We start from the raw sequence: 21907 nt of genomic DNA, 5'->3' as shown, positions 1-21907 counted from the left end.
GTAACAATTTGTAACAGGGTTTGTGCCTCTGGAAATTGTTAATTCCAACTGCTTGATCCAGTTTGTTTGGCAAAAGGCCGCCACATTTCTATTTCTGTGCAACTGACAGTGATGTTCTGATTTTTCATTTCTGATTTTACATACCAAAACTTAGAAAACTTCTTAAAGTCAAGGTTTGGTTTTTATCAGGTTCATTGTTTCTGTTCTCTAACTTCTGTCTCTGTTCTCTAGTTTTTGGTTCCGTATTCCTACTAGCTGTAGGTTTGTTTGTTGTCATTTCTGTTTTTTGTTCGTTTGTTTGTTTTGGTAAGGTTATAAAGATCTGTTGTCTGAGTTCTCCTAAAGAAATCCCTTTCTAGTGTTGCTCTCTCCATTCTCTATAGCTTATTCCTCCTTTATTGTGCTGGCTTGGAGATTGGCATCACATGAGTCACCTTTGCATTACTGCTGTCAGTCTTTGTATTAGTTACTTCTCCCAATGCTGTGACTGAGGCAAGTTAAGCGAGGGTTTATTTTTATCCCACATAGGTCAGTGTGGCGAGGAAGAGGCATGGCTGAGTGTTGGTCACATGGCATCTGCCGTCAGAGAACAGTCAATGTTTATTCTCACTTGCTTTCTCCTTTTCCTCCAGGCTGCTGTCACAGAGCCATTTTACCTCAACCCAATGTAGAAACTCCTTCACAGGCAGGCCCGAAGATTTGTCTTCCTAGTGACCTAGATCCTATCAAGTTGGCAATCAGAATTAACTACTGAAAGTTCACCCCTTACCCACTCGACATCCAGCATATTCCTTTTAAGCCATACCTTTCCCCCGTCCTCCCTCCATTGGCTCATGGCCACTTTAAAATGCGAAATCCTTTCAGTCCACCTGCAAAGGTCTCTATAGTCATTACAATTCCAACACTATTCAAGGGTAAAAGTCTCTCCTGAGGCAGGCAGTGTCTTACCCATCAGCTTAATAGCATTAAAAAAAGAAGTCACATACTTCCAACTTACAATGGCATAAAGATTGCATTCCAGAAATGAGTTATGGGGGTCATAGCAAGAAAAATTTTGAGCCAAATAAAGACAAAGACCTAGGAAATACAACATCCTGCAGCTCCACACTGGGAATCTAGCACTCATGATGGGAACAAAGGGGATCTAAAGGGCCTTAGTACCCTCAATTCTCTGGCCCTGTTGCCCCTCTCTTGGGCCTCATATCACTTAGCATAAGCTGCCCTCTGTGTCCATGAAGCAGGTGAAGCAGGTAGATCTCTGACACCCCAAGTCTTGTACTCATTACACTTGTGAAAGTAGTACCATGTGAGTGATGCTAGCAAGGTGTGCTGCCAGCTTGAGATGCAGCCTGCCTTTCCTAGACCACAGAAACATCGATTGGCTGTGCTGACCCTAGGGTAACACTGCCCTGTGGTGTCTTTGAGAAGAGAGCCCCTCTTCCACATCCTATGTCTAGGCTCTCTCCTTTTCAGGCAAAGTTGCATTTTTCATAAGATCTTTCCTGTGGTACAAGTTTAGAGCAGTCTCCCTCAGTACTGCCTTTGTCTACAACATTAATCCCGTACCATCCCCAACAAGCACCATGTTTCCCAACTCTGCTTGTTGCTCTCTCTCTCTCTCTCTCTCTCTCTCTCTCTCTCTCTCTCTCTCTCACACACACACACACACACACACATACACCAGGGCACAGTAAACAGTAACTAGAACACAGCCTGAATGGCTTTACATGTCCCATATGTCCCCTACCAAACAAATTAGTTTGTATTATTCACTTTAGTTTAATTTGAGTCGTCAAAAATGGACAGAATGCTCGTGGAATTTTTGCCAGTCTCTCACAGGCACAGCCTGAAGCCGAGTTAGCAATAGTTCCTGCAGTTGTTTAAACCAAATGAGCCAGGTCCCCAATGTCCATGTTGCTCAGCATGCTGCGTTTCCAAGTTCCTAGCACAATGGCCTTTTTGGCTTTGCCTATAACATTCCAGGAACTTCTAGCTCCAGGCTCCATAATCCTCTTGGCAAGTCACTTCTAAAGACCCTCCAACAACTTTTATGTTGGCAGTGATGCTTCTGGTGCCAGTATTATGTGCTAGTTAGTTTTGATAATAACTCATCAAATAGAAGATTTATCTGTAAATGTTCCCTCACTTCAGGATGCACAGCTTCCCTCCACTTATGATCAAAACTGATATCATCTCCTATTGGTTCTTTATCTTTGCGAGAAGATTTCTTATGGCAGAAGGCTTGAAAGTAGGATGCTAAAGTCCTGGCAGTTTGCAATCTGCAGGCACAAAACTCATTTCAATATATAAAAATTACCTTTTTCTTGGCTATAGTATCACAGGTCTGAGTCCCAATTATAGGTAATGTGAACTTTTGTTTTCTTTTGTCCATGCTCTCAGTTTCATGGTTTGACTCTTTTTTGTTTTTTTATCTTTGCCTCGCTTTGCTTTAGTTCTGTATGTCAACAGTGTGCAGAGAAAAGAGGTTTCTCTCAGATTTAACTTGTGATGCTTCCAGAGATTGCAATAACCACGGGGTAAGTATTTATTTCAGCAACATGGTTTTTGTAATCAAATAATAAGCAAAACATTAAATCTGACTCATTTACCATATTTATTATGTTACACAGTATATCTATTATATCATAGTTTACCATATATTACATAACATCTCATATTACAAGTGCAATATATTTTGTTTATAGATGTATTTATATATTTATAATTTATTCATTATTCATATTTTATGTACTAGATTTATATATTTATTTACATATTATTTATACTTATTATATTATACATACATACTATCTATATTTACTGTATTTATCGTATACATTATAAATTGTAATTACAGCTTTCTTTTCTTAAGGAACTTGCCAACTAGCCACAGAATATAGTTGTGAATGTGTAAAATATTTGATGAATATGTGGACTGAGGGATATACAAGGAGTACATCCTTGTGTAGCCACAGAACCGTACAACTCTCTGCTTATAGAGACAAGGCAGGAGGCAGTGAACCAATTATGCTGGCCTTACTAGAGTCTGGGATGCCCTGTGAAGCTAGCAAATATGAGAACCAGTATGCTATTATTGGTAATTATGGTACTTGGGTATGGTTTTTAGAAAGTTGAAAATAAATTAGAAAACAGAAGCTGACTTGGCCACAGGACCTTAGCTGTCCCTTCTGAAGTATGGGCAGTTATGAGAGGAAATTTGGTGGATTTGTCCGTGCAAACTTAAGTTTCCTAGAATGCAGTTCTGTGTGGCACTCAATTATTCTTTTGGATTTTTCCAGGTCTGCAACAATTTTCAGCACTGCCACTGTGATAAAGGGTATAAGCCTCCTAACTGTGAGGAAATGAAAGGACAGTTTGGAAGCATTGATGACGGACACACAATCCATATTCAAGGTTAGAGTTTTTAAAATATTATCGACTAAATGTAATGTGTAAGAGGATAAATCAAAGGCTCACATCTACATTATACAGTAATTAATTTGGCAAATGGGACATTTCATGACATTAAAAAAATTGGACCATACAATTTTTTAGATTCTTTTCCTATCCCGACTGACATTGCATACTAAGGTAAAAGTGTGTGCCCAGTGTCTGCAATTTTAGTGTGGTTGTGAGACGTCTATACAAAAAAGTTCTCTTAAGGGATGAGCAACCCATTGTTTTTATTGAAGACATTTCTATAGCATGAAGTAAACAATAGCAAGCTACCATAGAAATAATTTGCTCATTTGCTGTCCTTACTGGCACAATGCCTTTACTCTTAGGACTTTTTATTTCTGTTATTGTTCTCTTTTCTTTGGACTCAGGTTGACCCATGGCAGGGAAGAGCTTGGAAAGACACTTTGAGACAAACACGCTTGAGTATGAAATGGCAGATCCAAATCTCATTTCTGTCAGTGAGATTAAAGGCCAAGTTGCCAGCATAACATTTACATGAGAGGCATGTGCTTCTTCGTAAAACAGAATTTAAGGGCTTCTACTGCACAGGAAACTTGCATTTGAATCCCATGACTACTGGGCCTCATTTAACCTTATTTAACCTTATTTATTTCCCAAGGTCCCAGCTCCTAAAGACTGTTACATCAGCTGTTGAACCTCAAAATCTGGACTTCAGAGTAGTCAGTATCACCTATAACATTATTAAACCACAAGTCTCCTAAAAATTCATGTTCTTCTCATCTGTAAATATTCATTCTATCTTTGCTATCCAAATCTTTACCATTTCCAGCATCAATTCCAAGTCCAAAGTTGCCTATGAATGTTGCCTAAATTGGATATGAACTATATTTAAATTATTACTCATATAGAGACAGCGTTCCTCAGGGGCTGTTGTCCTGTGAAACCAAAGTTAAATCTTAAAGAACAGAGATGAACTAGGAGTGGGACTGAAGTTCAATAGGGGAGACCATAAAAACGGAGGAAAGGCATGGATTGGGAGAAAGCCAACTTCCACTGAAGCTCTTAACTTGATAATAACTATTTGTCTTGATAATCTTGGTAATTCCTCATGGCAACTGAGGCATTTTGTAGCCTGCCCCTGACAATTACTCTAGTCTTTACTCTTGCCATTCTCTAACTCTCCATCCATATTCTTAAGTATTCATTAGAACAGCAACCCTTTCCAAGTACCAAACCTATTGTCAGGCATCTTTGGATAAGCAGAATGAGTAGTTAATATGCAAAGATACAGTGATGGATATCCCACCCTTGATACATATGTGAAAGTGGTTCAAACCTATCATGTAGATGGCAAAGTCCCTTAGATTGGCAGGGTGGGTTGATAAACTAGAAAGCAATTAAATAAATCTTTGTGATCATTTTATCATCGAAGAAATAAGCAAGTACTGAAAGACTGAAATAGGTTATATATAGATATGTATGTTTACACACACACACACACACACACACACAAACCAGTAAATGAAAATAAAGTCACAGATTTGAAAGAAAGCAAGGAGGACAGCAGAGAGGGCTTGATGGGAGGAAAGGGAAGAGGAAATGGTAGATAATCTCAAAAAAGAAAAATAATTTAAAAAGGTACTAACAATTATATACATTGATTCAACTTCATAGTTTTTTCTTTTTTCTTGTTTTTACAATCATACTATAGTTTATTTGAATGAGGTGTTTAATGTTGGAGGAAAAGTCAAGTAATTATATTTTTTTCATTTGGTTAATAAAATCTCAGAAACATTTTAAAACTGGTGTTTTCCATTCTAGGTAAAAGCTATAAGCGGCAGCAAAGTCATGGTATTTTTCCAAAACAGCAGCTTCAGCTCATTTTATATATATCTATACCCGCAGTTATCATTATTACAGCTATATTTATAAAGCAAAGTAAACTGAGACAGCTATGTGACAGAGAAGGAAATGAAAGCAACAGGTATATATTAAATATGCGCATTAATATTTACTATTATATCAAATGGGTTGGGACAAAACTATTCGGTTTTATGTAAATTAAGATAGTAGGTAAGGCAATACAAAGAGAGGCACAGATACACCTTGCAAACTGGGTTGATTTCCATGTGCATTCCCATCACTAAAATCTCAGTTTACCATCAGCATCAAGAAGAGAGTGCTGCTGTAGGCAGCTAGACTGCCTGGTCAGCACCCCAGGGCTCCTCCTGTGTCTGCCTTCCAGGTTGGAATTACAAGCCCATCAAGCACCCAAACTCAGGTTTGCATGGGTTACCATGAAAAATGATTGAGTTTGGGTGATTAGTCCCCATGTATAACCCTGACTCTGTGTCACTCCCACCCCCCCAAAAAAAGTTGTAGCATGGGTAAAGGAGGCATCACCACACACATATACCCATACATGAACAGGTACACACACACATGTACATATTGTCTTTCACAAACATTTAAGAAATGCTTGCCATTTGATAAGCAATACCATTTGGGAGTTGATTGAAAAACACGTTTATCCACATAAACATTGTTGGCATCTAAAGTAAAAGTGATTTAACATTTTCAAACACGAAATACTGCTTAAATGCACACATATAACAAAAATTCTCAAAAATTGTTTAATATTTATTACAGAATTATTGGGGATTTTCTGAAATTCACACTTATCTTGGCAGATTCACAGAAACATCAAAGCTTTACTTATGGGTTCATATATTTTGAATAATTTGACTTTTTGCACATTGCTAATGATTTTGCCTTAATCCAACTCAGGGAAACCATAGGGCTGCCTGTTTCTCCCTGAGTGTGGAGATGTGGGTTAATAGTGTAAACACTTAAACTAGTTTAAAGTGATAAGAATCATGCAGAAGTGCCCGTTCATACTGGAAAATGACATTTCATGTATGTGAATCATTCTGTTTCCTTGGACAACTCTCTCTCTGTACATGATGTTTGAGATTTAGTGTTCTCCAGTTTAAAATGAACTGTTATCAATTCTATAGATCCATGACAGAAGTCAGTGGAAGTAACAGCAAGTTGACCGCTAGTAGAGGAAGGTAAGTGTGGAGCGATACAGTTAATCACTCTGTAGCAAGTAGCTTTTAGGGCTGCTGAAAAAGGCTAGTTTACAGGCCATACACTCCTTTACCATAGTCTTTACAGTTGTCATCGTAGAATGTCTTATGATAGTAAGCAGTGAAATGTGGTTGCCTATTATCTTGGTCTCTACCATTTATTGTCCAGAAGATTGATGGTTGGACTTCAGTGCTAGCACACACAAGACTACCAGTTGTGGGTAGAGAAAAGAATTTATTAGAAGAGGGAATGAGGATCTATATTCTGATGACATTTTACCATCACATACAAAGACATACAAAGATGTCTGATAACGATGCCCTTTGCACACATAGTCAGGAGATTACCTCAAAGAAATGACTGCTAGCAAGATTGATCTTGGGAGTTGTTATTGCTTTTGTTCTTTTAATCCATCTAGGAGAGTTAGATACCAGATTATTGAAAAATAAATCATTTTCATGGGTTAGGCATCTCCCAGACTTTCAGTTATAGAAATTTCCCTTACAATACAGTGGATAGAATATAAGTGAGGAAACTATTTAGTGCAGAATGTATGATTATGCTACAGTGGTGAGAAACTCAAAATAAAGTCATAAAGTACGATGATTTATTCAGTAAAATTTGAGATTAATGACTGAGCTTGGAGAATTCTAAGAGATGTGTTATTATGTACTGGCACTTATCATTGTCATCCTGTTGTTAAAAGTCTGTTTTACAATATATAAAAAAATAGAGATGTCTTTATTTGAATTATTTTATGTGACACTTTTTTTGGGGGGGGGAGACATGAATATATGTATGCTCACTCCAAATAAGGGACCAATGACAGACCAAGATAATGATACTACTAAAGTGAGTTTATTGGTGACTTACAGGATAAGAAATGACTCAGCTAGCTAGTTAGTCGTATTACCAAATGCTTACTCCAACATTGGTGATGACTAATGAAAGTTGGAATCCTGGCTTTCTCTCTATGCATGACTTGCAGGCAGATCCTTAAGCTGGGTAGTTTCTCTCCTCAGCAATCCTTACTGCAAAGATAACCTTGGGGAGGGAGGAGTCTTAGTGTCAGGTAAGTTTTAGGGACTTCCTGAGACTTACAAATTGTTTACTTCCCGAATCTTAAATCTTAATCTTTACATCTTGAGTTATAAAACACTTGCATCAGGAAGAATGTTTAATTCAGATGAACTTGCTACATAAAGTATGTATATTTATAGCAAACCCTAACAACATAGAAAAAGACCAGCTAATTGTCCTCAAAGACACTGGATGGGAAGAAGAGTAGAAACAAATCCATGTAGGAAAAGTAACAGAAGGAGTAAGCAAAGACAAAAGATGATTCTTTGAAAAGTTCATAAAATTTACACAAATTATTACATAACTCAAATCGAAAGAGAAAGGCCATGAGTTATTAAAGTAAAAGTGACATTATTTTTATTTTCTGAGCATTAGAAGAACTTAGTCAGTAAATTAAAATGTTTAGATGAAATATATACCTTTCTCCAAAACATGTCTGTCACTAGCCTCTCAGGATACAATAGCAATGGTGAAAACAATTAACCAATTATCATATCTACTCAAAATATGAAATCTATAATTTAAATGGTGACTCATATCTACAATTCCAGCCCTTGGGAGGATGAAACAATATGATCATCATAGCTCCCAGTTGCTGGGATTGCAGGTGTAAACCATTACATTTGGCTCTATTAACGTTATAAGAGATTTCACCCTATATACTTTCCTTTTTGTGTTACTTTTGTCTAACTTAGGTATCCTGATTATTTTGTTGTTAACTTGACAATCTAGACTCACTTGCAGAGAGAGTCACAACAAGGATTATGTAGCTCAGATTGGCCTATGGGTAGGCCTGGGGAGCATTATCTTGATTATGTTAACTGAGGTCAAAAGACCCACCCACTGTGGGTGGTACCATTCCCCATCAGGAGAAAAACAGTCAAGAACAAGGCTGCATGCATTCACACTCTCTGCTCTTGGCTGTAGATATGACTAAATCTGCCTCAAGTTTCTCCTGCTTTGACTTCCTCCCTAATGATAGACTGTGACCTAGAACTGTGTGCTAAAGATTTCTTACCTGAGTTGTTTTTGTTATAGCAATCAGAAAAGAAACTAATAGAGGCACCAGAATGATGGTGGCCTTGTCAAATGCATCTTGCTCACCATCTTATGATTTTTTTTTTTTTTGTGGTTAAATGTGGTTTTTCTTTTCTTTCTTTCTTTCTCTCTCTTTTTTTTTAAGTCAAGCTTTCATATATTCCAAGCTAGCTTCAAACCAGCCACTTATCCAATGGAGCCCAGCCTTAATCCTGACTCTACTGCCTCATCTCACAAGTGTTTAACCAGTTTCTTTATCTATTTATCTGTCATTGGGCATCTATGCTGGTTCCATGACTTGCCTTTGTGAATAGCACCCATACTTATGCTTTCACTTGAGTCTTCTGTCCTTTATTCTTAGTCCAGATAGTTTATTCACTGCACTTCTTTTTAAAGAATCAATTCTTTGCTCTGCTGATATGAATATGCTTTGCTGTTATTGCTGTTCTGTGTTAAATTCAGTTTCCTGTGATATTCAGAAGTTCATTTTGTCCTGTTCTCTGAATGCATAATCTTAGGTTTTATTTGGAACTCTCCTTTGTTATTGAAGCATTTAGTGTTGCAAACTCTCTCAAAACTGACTCAGTGGAGCCCATTCTACATGGAGATACCATGCCCAGCCCAGACACAGGCATGGGGGTTGGGGGGGACTTGGCCCTGCCTCAACTAGATGATGGGATAGACTTAGGGGAGGCCTTAGCCTCTCCGTGGAGCAGGAGGGGGAAGTTTACAGGGAATGGGGAAGAGGAGAGAGGGGAAACTGAGATTGGAATTAAAAAATAAATTAATAAAAAAATGCAGAAAGAACCCTGTCGTTGGATATATGATGAAGTATGAACATAAAATGTCCCCTCTTCTCCATGTATTAAAGCCTTCTTTTCCAGAATCCAGGATTTGATTGTATCTTAAGAGCCCTGACCTAATCGATGGAGTTACTCCCTGGTGTGTGCATAATATTATGACATGGAGATCATAGAAAATGGGAGGTGGGGTCTAGCTAGAATAGGGATTGTCACTGCACATCCTCTTGGAGGTGGTATCTTGCCCTGGTACTTTTTTTTTCTTTTCTGAGAAAGGTTTCTCTGTGGCTTTGGATGCTGTCCTGGAACTAAATCTTGTAGACCAGGCTAGTCTTGAACCCAGAGATCTGCCTGCCTCCCAAGTGCTGGGATTAAAGGCATGAGCCACCACTGCTCAGCTGCCCTGGTACTTTCTTGTCCTATTTCCTTGGCTCTTGCAGTCCTCTGCCAAGGTCTGCCTGTCTGGTGGTGTAATTACACCCTTAGAATTAAAAGTGCAGACAACAAAACAAGTAGTCGGCACAACATTAAATTAAAAATCTTCAGTGTATAAAGGGGAAAAAGCAAAGAGGAAGAAAAACAATTTTGGAGATCAAGTACCATAATAAGTTATTCATTTCAAGAATAGAAAACAGCTCAATAGCCTAGCACCGAAGCAATGCTACTGCTGATAATAACCTGATTGTCAAAGCAAGCTAATTATTTAAATAGACTTTTCACTAAAACCGGAACCAGCCATCCAAAGAAACAAAACCAAGTAATGCTCCCAACTTGATAACTCTTTAATGACTCAAGTAAAACAATGAGGACTGAACCCTTCAATACATCTTCAGCCAAAGAATACGTGCAGATGGCCAGTAGGTGTATGAAAAGATGCCCAGTAGCAAAATGATCAGAGACATGCCTAGCATGTGAGGTACCACATCTGTTTGGAAGGCGCTCATCAATTAATGAACTTGGATTTAGGATGTTGTGATGGGAGATGTCATTCTGTATATGTTTCTCATACTGGTTAATAAATAAAGCACTGTTGGCCAATAGGAAAGGAAGATAGGAGGGACTAGGAGACAAGGAGGAAATAGTAAGGAGGAGTCAAGATGGAGAGTCTGGAGAGAGCAGTATGCGGCAGCCGGCTCCCGGTAAGAAGAACACGTGGACATAACATAGATTAACACAAATGGGTTAATAACTAAGGCAGAGCTAGCCAATAAGAAACTAGTACCTGGCCAATGACATAATATCTAATACAGAGTCTCTGTACATTATTTGGGGCTGGCGGCGTGGCGGCAGGACAATACCAGGCGGTGGGAGGAAAAACCGTACTTGTTACAATGTTGTGAGGAGCAAATGGGAGTATTACTAATCAATGGAAATAAAGTCTTAAAACATGTACAGCCAGCCTCATGATAAACAAATACTGTATATGGCACTTAAACATTCCTTAAGATGTGGGACCCCATGTCAAGAGCTTTATCACAACTAAATAAGTTTTGTAGCTCCAGCTGGTCATGAATTCATGATAACTCCATCTCAGCCTTGTAGGCACTAGGTTTACAAGTGCTTGCTACCATACCAGTCATACAGTCTCAAAACAGAAAAATATGTGCTTGCTTTCATTATTTTCAGAATAACTATGAAGTATGAAAGAAATTTCCTCTGTCCAATGTTTAGTTGGCAAAGGTTTCCTGCCTTTCTGTAGGCTGTCTTGACTAGATTAACTGTTTCCTATGCTGTACAGAAACTTTTAATTTCTTGAAGTCCCCTTTGTGGATTGTCAGCTTTATTTCCTGAGTGCATATAGTTCTGTTGAGATAGTCCTCACCAAATGCTTGCTTACACCTTGAATTTGTTACTCTGCTTGGGCAAAGTGAGAGATAACAAGCTGATTTAATTCTGCTTGCTACAGATATCCAGCTTGGCCAGCACTCTATTGATGGTGCTATCTTTTCTCCTTTTTATATTGTTTGAGAATTTCATACATGTATGTAGTATATTTTATCAAAATTGCCACCCCTCATTAGTTCCCCATCTACCCACCACATTTCCATCCCAACTTCATGTGCTCTTTTAAAACCTAAAGACTTTACCTATATGTGCAAGGGTATAACTTCTCAGGAGATGCATCCCTCAAGAAAACTTGCCCCTCCCTTATATGGAAGTCATTAACTGCCTACAGCTCTATATAGACCATGGGAGATTATGACTGCTTCATCTTGTATAAGTCTTGTGTGTGCAGCCACAGCTTCTGTGGGCTAATAGTTTTAATGACCCAATCATGTCATAAACTCTGGTAAATACTGTTTTTCAGCAGATGCTTAGTACCTCATTCTTAAAATATTTCTGTTTCTTCTTCCAAAATTATCCCTGAGCCTTGAGGAGAGGGAATTCAATATCAATATCCTATTGAGAGCTGAAAACCTCCATTGGACTTTTAGTTTCTGAGTACTAACAAGTTGTGGGTCTCTGGATTCTCTGATGAGGGTTGAGAGATGCACCTAGGGAGCACTTTATTACCATGTCTGCTTAACAGAAGGATAGTATTGGGTTTTCCATTCATAATTTTTAATTTTTTTTTTTTTTGGCCAGTTAATGGTACTAGGAACGAATTCCATCTTGTGGAGCAGACTTTAAATCCAATAAGAAAGTGGTTGGTTACTCATATAAAATTCATGCCACCATTGTACCAGTGGGCATATTTTACAAGGCATGTTAATTGTAGCTCTCGGGGATCATAGATGGGTAAGATTGCTGAATAATTCTGTTCCCTGACAATGTAAATCAAAACTTCTAGCACTGTGAGCACTAATCAGTATGGATGAAGCTATCAGGTCAGTGCCAGTTTGATTTCTTCATGTCCTATTTAGAATCTTCAAGCAATAAAGTCTTACCATTAAGTTCTGGAGCATAACCAAGAGCAATGGCAGTAGTGTTTGGGAGGGTTCAAAAAGAGGTAACCCAACCTGACATTGGTCTTTTTTGTTGGTAACTTTTGGTATCTGGGAGAGGCATGGTCACCCTTGTTATAGGGTAGCTTCACTTGAACTCATTATATATGTGTGCATGTGAGTTTACAAAGATGTTTAATGTTAATTATCCCTCCCCACTTCCCTCATCTGCGTTGCTCTCATTCCACACCCCACATGTCTCTTCTGTTCCTTCTCCCCCTCTGTCACACCACCTACATTCTACCCTCTGCCCCTTGCAATCCTCTTGCATTCCCTTGTCCTATTGTCACCTTCTTGATTTCTGTGGGAACTCCAATTTAAACACACCTACCTACATATTCAAAACTAGCATATGTCTATTAAGAAAGAAGGTGGGATGCTTCTCTTTCTGGTTCTGTGTTACCTAACTCAGAATGGTTATTTCAAACTCCATTTCCATTGCATATATGTACCACATTCTCATTATCTATTCATCAGCCAGTTCCATTCCATGGCCATTATGAATAATAGTAATGAACACAGATGAGCAGTTGTTACCTTTGTAGTGTTGCTTGAATATATGCCCAGGAGGGGTACAGCTGGATCATACGGTAGACATATTTTTAGCTTTGTGGGGGAACATACATACCATTTTACCCTCATGCCAGCAGGAGATAAATGCTTTTCCTTCCCAATATCTATGCCAGCATTTATTGTCAGTGGTTTGTGTGTTGTGAATTTTAATCTTAGTCATTTTGGCTGGGCAAGATGTAATCTCACAGTAGTTTTAATTTGCAATTTCCTGATGGCTAAGGATGTTGAAAATTTTTAAATTACATTGCTTAGCAACTTGTATTTCTTCTGTTGAGACATCTCTTTGGTTCCATGTCTCTACTTTTAATTGGGTTGTTTTCTTGGTGTCTAAAACACATCCTTTCCTATGTCTATAGACTGAGGCATATTCTCTACTTTCTCTTTACCAGAGGCTATAGATGATACCAAGGAAACATTGTCTTCCAGACACAACAGAACACACACATGAACTCACAAAGAGTATGGCAGCATGCACAGGACCTGCTCAGATCACCAGACAAGGTTCCAGTGCTGAACAAGAACATGTCTCCAATTAACAACCACTCACCATGGAAAAAAGTAGTTTCTCTAAGGGAGTCTCACTGGGTTACATCTGAGTTGTTGGCCAAAGGGACTCCATGGAAACACCTAAACAACTCAGGCTATTTCTAATGCTATTGGGTAATCTCCACAAAGTGATGTATGGTTCTAGACTGAGGACAACATTTGGATATCTCATTAAACACAGAGAAGTTGAGTTGGTGCATTATTAGAGCCTTCATCCCTACTGACTAGTGTTCACGGTACTGGAAGATTCTTGTAAGGTAACCACCAACATAGCTTCAAACCCTGCAGTCTATGATGGTGACCAGCCTGTAGGGTATTCTGGTGCAATAGTGGCACAAACATCATGGAAGTAAGCAACCACTATCTGATTGGATTTAATGCCCACTCCACAAGATAGAGCCTATGACTAACACTACTCAGGTGGCCCAAAACCCAAGACTAGATAGTCTGTGGGCCTAGGGGAAAACCAAATACCATGACTACTACTAAAGGAACACAACATAAATTGACTTCTAATGACATTCTGTTTGATGTACTCAGCATCTCTCTCAGTTACCATCAGAGAAGCGTCCTCCTTCAGAAGATGGCAACTAACACAGAGACCCACTGATATTGTGTTATTTATTAGAAAAGCCTACCTCTAGCTGTGGTGCAGCACAGCCCTTCTTACTATGCACCCTTAATCTAAGAATTTACTGTAAACAGGAGTAAATAAAATCAACCCTAGGTCAAGAGGTAGAGCAAGCCACTAGTTGACAGGAAGTAGCTGTAGAGAGTAATAGGAAGTCAGAAAGATGGAGAGAGAGACACCCAAAGTATTAGATAATAGGAATTTTGAGTATGGTGGTCCTTCTTGGTTTGGGGTGGTAGAAGAGAAGCTCTCTTTCTGAGATGTCTGCAAAGGAGGAAGGTCAGCTGGCTGCTCTCTCTGCCTCTCTGGGCTAGCAGGTTTTCACCCCAGTATCTGGCTCCTGGGTCTTTATTGGTAATATAAGATAGAGACTTAGTTAAAACATTTGTCTCCCTATGTGGAGGAAACTGAGGCAGAGTGGCATCTGAACATGAAGGCAAGGTGCCCCTGTCTGCAGCTTCAACAGCTAGGTGGCGGCTGGGAGACACTGGCAGCAGCAGCTGAGCCAGCAATAGAATTAGGTTGTAGTCACTGTGCCACAGATATAAAAACATTTTTTTGCCACATATTTCTTTGGGGGGGCATTTTTCTTTTTACCTTATTGGTCTTTTGTTTATACAGTTTGACTTCCAATTCTGTGTTTTTTATTTTTTGTGTGTATGTATGTGTTGTGATTTTTTTTTCTTTTTTAAATCTCTCTGCCTAAATAGAGAGGGAAAGGAGTTGCATGGGTGGGGAGGATCTGGGAGAGGGTAAATTATGATTAGCATATATTATGTAAATTTTCATTAAAAAATAAAAAAATGGACCTTGTTGTGTTTAGTTAATCTATATAGTAAAGGAGATATTTCAGTGCAATACAAAAAGTATGATAGTTTCAATATGTTTTTGAAAGGATAATTGTATAGGAAAGTTTTCAGTATTACCCTGAATACACATATACATGCACACAGAGATCACATGTTCAGAGAGACACAGCCTACAAAGTCTCCACCAGAGATGTTTTCATTATAAGTAGAAAGATGCAAAACATGAGTGGATAAACATTGTAAAATATTCATACAAAGGAATGTTTCTTATCCATAAGTAGGAAGAATATTTAGGTACATAAAACATAGAGGGATATGCCAGGTGGTGGTGGCGGCAGAGGTAGACAGATCTCTGAGTTCAAGGCCAGCTTGGTCTACAAAGCTACACAGAGAAACCCTGTCTTGAAAAAACAAACAAACAAAACAAAACGCAAAAACCCCCAAAACTAAAACCAAAAACAAAATAAAAAAGAGGAATCTTGAAATACTTAATGCTATATATGGAAATAAAGGCATAATATGTTCATTGTGATTACATCTGTATTTAAACAAAGCATGCAAATTTGTCTGTACTTGCATAGAGTACCCCAGTTAGTGATACACAGATTCTGGAGCTTGGGCTGGATTATGGAAAATGTGAGGAAATTTTTGGTGATGTGGACCTTCAGTTTGACTGTTATTTCAGAATGTTTCAAAGCTAACTGAAATGTACAAATTATCTGACATATGTTCATAACCCCATAAGAAAATATAATGGGCAGCGTCTCTAAAACCATCACGAAATTGAACAGCTATTTATAATTTTGGCTTCTATCCCTTCACGTTTTGCTGTTGAGAATTTCTTTTATTTTCTTAGACACATTTTGATGTTAAACTTATAGCAATTTTATTGAACAGTTTTATTTTTGTACCAGGGATTTTTTTTTTCAGAATCTATTTTAAGAAAGCTGTTTGCTATCTATCTGCCTATCTATCCATCCATCCACCTACCTACATATCTAATGTTTATTAATTCTTTGAGAATTTTGTACAGTAAATACGTTTGGATCACATTCACCTCCCAATTCCACCCCTAACTCCTCCCATATCCACCCCACCTCCCCATCCCCTTTTTATTAAAAAGCTCCCACTGAGTTCGATTTATTCTTTTCATAAACTCACAGGTGTGTGGCCATCCACTGGAGACTAAAGAACACTGAGTCTCTCCTCTTATTTACCAAATGTGAAATTACACAGCCAAGATATAAAACTGACTTACAATTATTCATCTTCGAAAATTTCTTCATCTCATTATTTACATATTTGGGGGAAATTAAGTTTGTTATTCAGTAACAGGCTTCTGCATCAATATTCTGTTTCTTCATTTACTACCAATAATAAGCACAGATCAAGGGAGAGATGTACCTTTTCTCCTTTAAATTTCCACCTGCTCTCCCAGCCCTACTTCCTCTCCAGCCTTCAGGAAGTCTATGATCCTTGTGCATAACAATCACTGCATGTAACTATTCCCACAACATTCTTGAATAGCCCAAAGAGCACGCTTTTACTGCACAGTTCAAACCTACACTCTACAAGCACAATGAAGACTATTGGCATGTGCAACCTGCCTTGTAATTATGGAAGTCTTTCCTTCCTTGCTGCAGCCCATAGACCTCAGGGAACAATTGATAAGTTTGGGTGGCCACTCTAATCACCTTTTGGTATATCTTTGCCTTTGTAATTAAAAAAAAAACCCTTCAATCTATAAATTTAATAATTATATCTTCTAAGAATGAAGCTTCTTTTTATAGTATTTTCTAACATTTCCTTTTCTGCCTTTACCACTGGTAAATTTTTTTCCTTCCTAAGTTGCATTCTTTCGGCCTATAGGAAAAATTTGGCTACCTCTATCTTCACATCCCCTCACTTCTTCCTAAGCCCTGGCATGGCAGTTCTTCCAGCTTCTAGCAAAGGTCTTTTTATTGATAGAAAAAAGCACCCCATGGGGAAATATGGAGAGACAAAGCCACACCAAATTCCTAGTACTTTAGTGGCTGCCTCAGTTTTGAGCAAAGTACATGACATGGTCTGAGAGTGGCATCTACCCAATTACCCAGGAAGACAGTGTTGTCCTGGCTCATTCTATGTCAATGCAAAGATGAGTCATTTTGGAAGAGAGAATCTCAATTGGGAAAAAGCCCCTGTTGTAATACAGGCAGACCTGGCCCTGCCTCTTTAGAACTTGCCACAGGGTCTCTGTGCACCCTAGCTCTGTAGGAAGGCATTGGGGGTCTCTTTAAAAGAAAAACTCTTTCCTGAGTTTCCTCTGAAGGGGCAGACAGAACACACACACACACACACACACACACACACACACTCTCTCTCTCTCTCCCTCTCTCCCCCTCTTCCCCCTCTCCCTCCCTTCCTCACTCACTTGCTCTTGCCCTCTTGCTCTCTCTCACTCACCCTCTCCCTCTCTCTCTCTCCCTCTCTTCTGCCTTTCCCCCAATAAAACTTGCCTTAAGCTCTGTCTGCCCAGTGTGTTTGTCCCTTCCCACCTGTGAGCAAGCCTGTGATGCATTTCTTGATTGACAGTTGATGTTTGAGTGCCCCATCCACTGTGGGCATTGCCACTCTTGGTCTGGTCTCTAGGGAGCAGGCCAGTAAACAGTCCTCCATGGCTTCGGGATCACTTCCTGTTTGAGCCCCTGACTTGACTCTCAGTGATGGGCTGTTACCAGAGAGTGTGATATAAACCTTTCTGGCCCCAATTGCTTTTGGTCACTGTGTTTCATAACAGCAACAGAAACTTCAATTCAGACAGACAGCAACCTAAGCGCTGTAGCTCCAAGGAGCACTCTCTCCCCGGGGACTTTAGTCTTAGCTCTGTGTAGCCTGAAACTTTGTCCAGGTTTGTTGTCGTTTTTTCTGGTGCAAACCAGAAATTTTTTACATAACCTCACATCCTTCTGGCTGTGACAGATAGGAGAAATCTTTTGGGGAGGAATGGCTTCCTGGAGTGCATGTTGGGACATTCTTCATTCAGCAATGCTAGCCCTAACACACTTTCCCCTCCTTACTCTTCTTGATTCTGTGGATGCTAAGATGAAGACACATTTGCTCAATCTTCCCTCCTAGAACTGTAATTTATTTTTAAGCATCACTGTGATTCATCTGTTTACAGTCTGCTCATTTTAGGCACCAAATCAACTTTAATATTCATAGTTTCACTTTGGATTTTTTTTTAACCCTCTCCATATATTTCTCCAGGATAATCTTACTTCCTCATTTTTTCTCCCTAAGGTTCCTGTTTATGTGGTCATAAATCTCAATTTTCAGCTCTAATAAGCATTTTAAACTACTCTTTTACTATCTAACCTTCCCATACACACCTGGCATTCAACACTTCTTTACTATGTCAGATCTCTCAGATCCGGGATGAATCTCCATGTCCCCACCATTGTCAGCAGCCCAGCCATCCAAAAACTATCAGCTTCCACATCAAATTATCCACCCAACTGAACCACAAACACCCGTGCAGAGCAGCATCTACCTTAATCTCAGGTATTGTCCCTACTCCAGCTTTCTTCCTGCTCCACCCCACCAACCTCCGCCACATACAAGTTACCTTCACAGGGGAAAGTCACTTAGGATTCTTGAACGATTTCACACCATTTTGAAATAAAGCCCTACAAGGTACTGGCCTTTCGGTCTTGTGATTTTGCTTTGTAATTGGTGTATTAGAGTTATTAATCCATTTCAAGAATAAGTTCTGATATCCAGATTTAACCATGGGAACACATGGCAACTTCAAATAATTAAGCTATTCATCTTGATTGCTAAACTACCAGAGCATATACATCAGAGCATGGTTTATTTAGAGTCAACCCATAACATATTTAAGCTATACACATGAGTATAGTATGCAGATAATACATTCAAATTCTCTCTCCATGTTCAGATCTTTAAAATTTCTGGTTTAATTTCTAACTTAGGAGGACTATGGCCCCAAAAGAAGGGGAATGATATGATCAGAACTGGCAAATATATCTAATATTTGCATATTACATGTATAGTAGGCTCTGTGAGACTGCTGGCCTCTGCTCATGTCGTTTTGGCTGCTAAGACTAAAGGCTGCCTTTATGTGATGCTGCACACCACTTGCCAAGTTTGGCTTGTCTTAGGGCACAAGTATTGGCACAGCCTCATCCAATCAGGCATTACCAAGATTATCCTTAAGGGCAGGCTTGGAGGCCATCAACCTCTTTCTCTAATCAGCTTCCAATCATCTCCTGCAGCTGCAGAACTCCACTTCCCTGAACACAATGCTTGCTGTCTTTGGCAGGATCCTTGTGTTTGCACTTCCCTGCTTTATTTTGAATTTGTCACTTTGGAAGATCTTCACAATCAGGGAATAACTCTTGGGTACTTATCATGCCCCAAATCAAAATTATATTCACACTGAAATTGTAACACAGGCTGTCTTAGTTAGGGTCTGTATTGCTGTGAAGAGACTCCTTGACCACAGCAACTCTTTTTTTGGCCAGTGCCCAGTTTTATTCACAATATCCAAATCCAGAGGCAACACAGATAACCTTTTAGTAGGTGGATGGATGACTGGATAAAGTGCCACATTCAGGCAATAGAAACTAAAAAGAGGTGCATAATCCAGACACACAGAGCCCCAGAGGAAACCAGTATGCATGCTGTTAAGCAGAAGAAGCTGATCTGAAAGGGCTCTGTGCACTGTACAACCACAACTAAGCAGCACCACAGCTCTTCTTATGAAGGGAAACATTAACTGGGGCTGGCTTACAGTTCAGAGGTTTCGTCCATTATCGTCATGGTGGGAAGCATGGTGTCATGCAGGCAGACATGGTGCTGGAGAAAGGGCCGAGAGCTCTACATCTGGGTCTCACAGGCAGGAGAAAGAGGCAGTGAGCCACTAGGCCTGATTTGAGCTTCAGAAACCTCAAAGCCCCCACCCTCCCCAACTCAGGAACACACTTCCTCCAACGAGGCCACACCTACTTTATCCTTTATCTCCAATAGTGCCACTCCCTATGAGTCTATGGGGGCCTCTTTCAAACTACCACACAAGTATTTGTAACAGTCAAGCACATACCAGCCCAAACCCGGAAATAACTCAAAATGTAACAGATAAATATTTTCTTAAACTGGGGAAATTTTTTTTCTCACATTAATAAACATTAATAAAGGAGAATAAAATGATGGGAACAATAGTAACATGCTTAGTAGATAATAGTCAAATAAGAACTTATGATTAGGTTGATAAATTTATTAGCATATTAAAATTCGAGGTGTAGGTAAGAGATTAGATGAGAAAGCTTAAGGAGGGGTAAGTGTAGTTGTGGCTATAAGGTGAACTATCAGAAAGCTTTATTCCCATTGTACCCGTTTTTTCCAGGAAAGGAAATATGATTAAGTTGCAGAATACCCTTTCCCTGACATACACACATAGAAAGAAACAATGTGAAAACGTTTGGATTCTCCACATAAGAATAATAAATACAAACGCTAGAGCTTCTATGTGTCTGTGTGTCCCTTCATGCGTTAATATGTATGTACCAGGTGTGCACAAGAGCACTCGAGCAGGTCAAGAGGGCAGTGGGCCCCCTGGAATTGGAGTTAGAGGTTGTTGTGGGCTGTGATGTGGGCGCTGGGAACCAAACTCGGGTCCTCTGCAAGAGGAATAAGTGCTGCCACCTTGCCAGCCCCATCTTCTTGTAAAAGGGTTTATGCAACTTCCTAAAAAAATCTTAACTATTTTAAATATTACATAAGGTCAACCTGGACTCCACACCTCCCCCAGAGTAGTTATTAAAAAAAAAAAAATCTAAGAAAAGGAGGCAAGGTGAGCAACAAGGAGATAGCGTAAATTGTAATACATAGTTAATAGATTTAAAATGTAGAAAACCTAGTATAACCTACAGCAAGATTGACCCTGCTTGAACACCCTTGGGGGAGGGGGTGAGAAGACACAGTGCCAAATAACTACTCAAGTACTGGGAGTCAGAGTAGCAGACGGTGCTGCAGACTCGTTTATTAAGGAAGTTAGACTTAGCGGGTCCTTCAGCTCAGTTGGTAGATCGAGGACTGTAGTTAGACCTGCCTTTATACCCTCTCCCAAAGTCCCGTTGGCTCAGGCGGCTGACTCAGTTGTGTTGTCCTTCCCTCATTGGTGTCTCTGGGTCAGGTGTGTCTTTGTCAGCAGTTTCTAGGCACAGAGGCAGGCTTGGCTCAGGGATGAAGTGCCTGCTGCGCATGCTCATGCGGGCTGGCCTGTGCACCTGGGCAGAACACCTGTGGCTTGGTTAGGCTGGCAGGCAATTTCTCCTACACAAGAGGTTAATGTGACATTCAACCATGTGGAGTCATAATAAATTTGTGGTACACAGTTAACATTTCACTATATTCTTGCATAGCTATGCTTGTACTACATTTATACATACCATCTTTCCCCATGTATTTCGGTCAACTGTCTCATCCACTCTCCAAGTTTTTTTTTTTTAAAAGCATTTCTAATTTTTAGAACACCTCACTGAACTTAATGACTGTTATAACTTAAATCCCACACTTCTTTGTTCTAACTCCTCAGCGCATCTGCCAACCTGCCAGTCACACCAGATTCAGAAAGGATTTTGAACATCTTTGCTGTCAGTGAAGAAGTTCTGAGGTCTGGGGGCAGAGACAGCCCTGTCAGGAAAGTATTGCCGGATCTATAAGCCCTGTCTTCTCAGCAAGGTGGTCTCCGTTCCCAGGTTCGAGTACACCTTTGTGGTCATCTCTAAGAAACACAAAGTTTTATTCACCTTAATAAACAATGTGGTGATTACCTATGAAATTGGTTTTTATCTGTATGGCTATAAAGGGATAGGATTTCTCTTTGTCTTTAGTCTGCCATAACCTTCTTGAATACATACTTAATAAATATAAAAAGAAACACAAGTTTTATCAAGAAGGGGACTTTGGAGG

The 21907-nt window shown here is 39.4% G+C and overlaps 1 protein-coding gene across 1 annotated transcript in view; it reads left to right on the top strand.

Moving 5' to 3' along the window:
- The window catches only part of LOC127220283 (disintegrin and metalloproteinase domain-containing protein 5), a 61258-nt gene extending 39601 nt beyond the window's left edge, over positions 1-21657 (top strand). The window contains exons 17-21 of the mRNA XM_051182044.1: positions 2454-2537; positions 3300-3414; positions 5242-5404; positions 6438-6491; positions 21531-21657. Coding sequence (XP_051038001.1) covers positions 2454-2537; positions 3300-3414; positions 5242-5404; positions 6438-6491; positions 21531-21657 — 543 coding nt within the window. The remainder of the gene's footprint in view (positions 1-2453; positions 2538-3299; positions 3415-5241; positions 5405-6437; positions 6492-21530) is intronic.
- Positions 21658-21907: the final 250 nt, after the last annotated feature.

This window comes from Phodopus roborovskii, unplaced genomic scaffold (assembly GCF_943737965.1).
Source record: "Phodopus roborovskii unplaced genomic scaffold, PHOROB, whole genome shotgun sequence".
NCBI classification, from domain to species: Eukaryota; Metazoa; Chordata; class Mammalia; order Rodentia; family Cricetidae; genus Phodopus; species Phodopus roborovskii.
The sequence above is the reverse complement of the archived record's forward strand: the minus strand, read 5'-3'. Positions and strand labels throughout refer to the sequence as shown.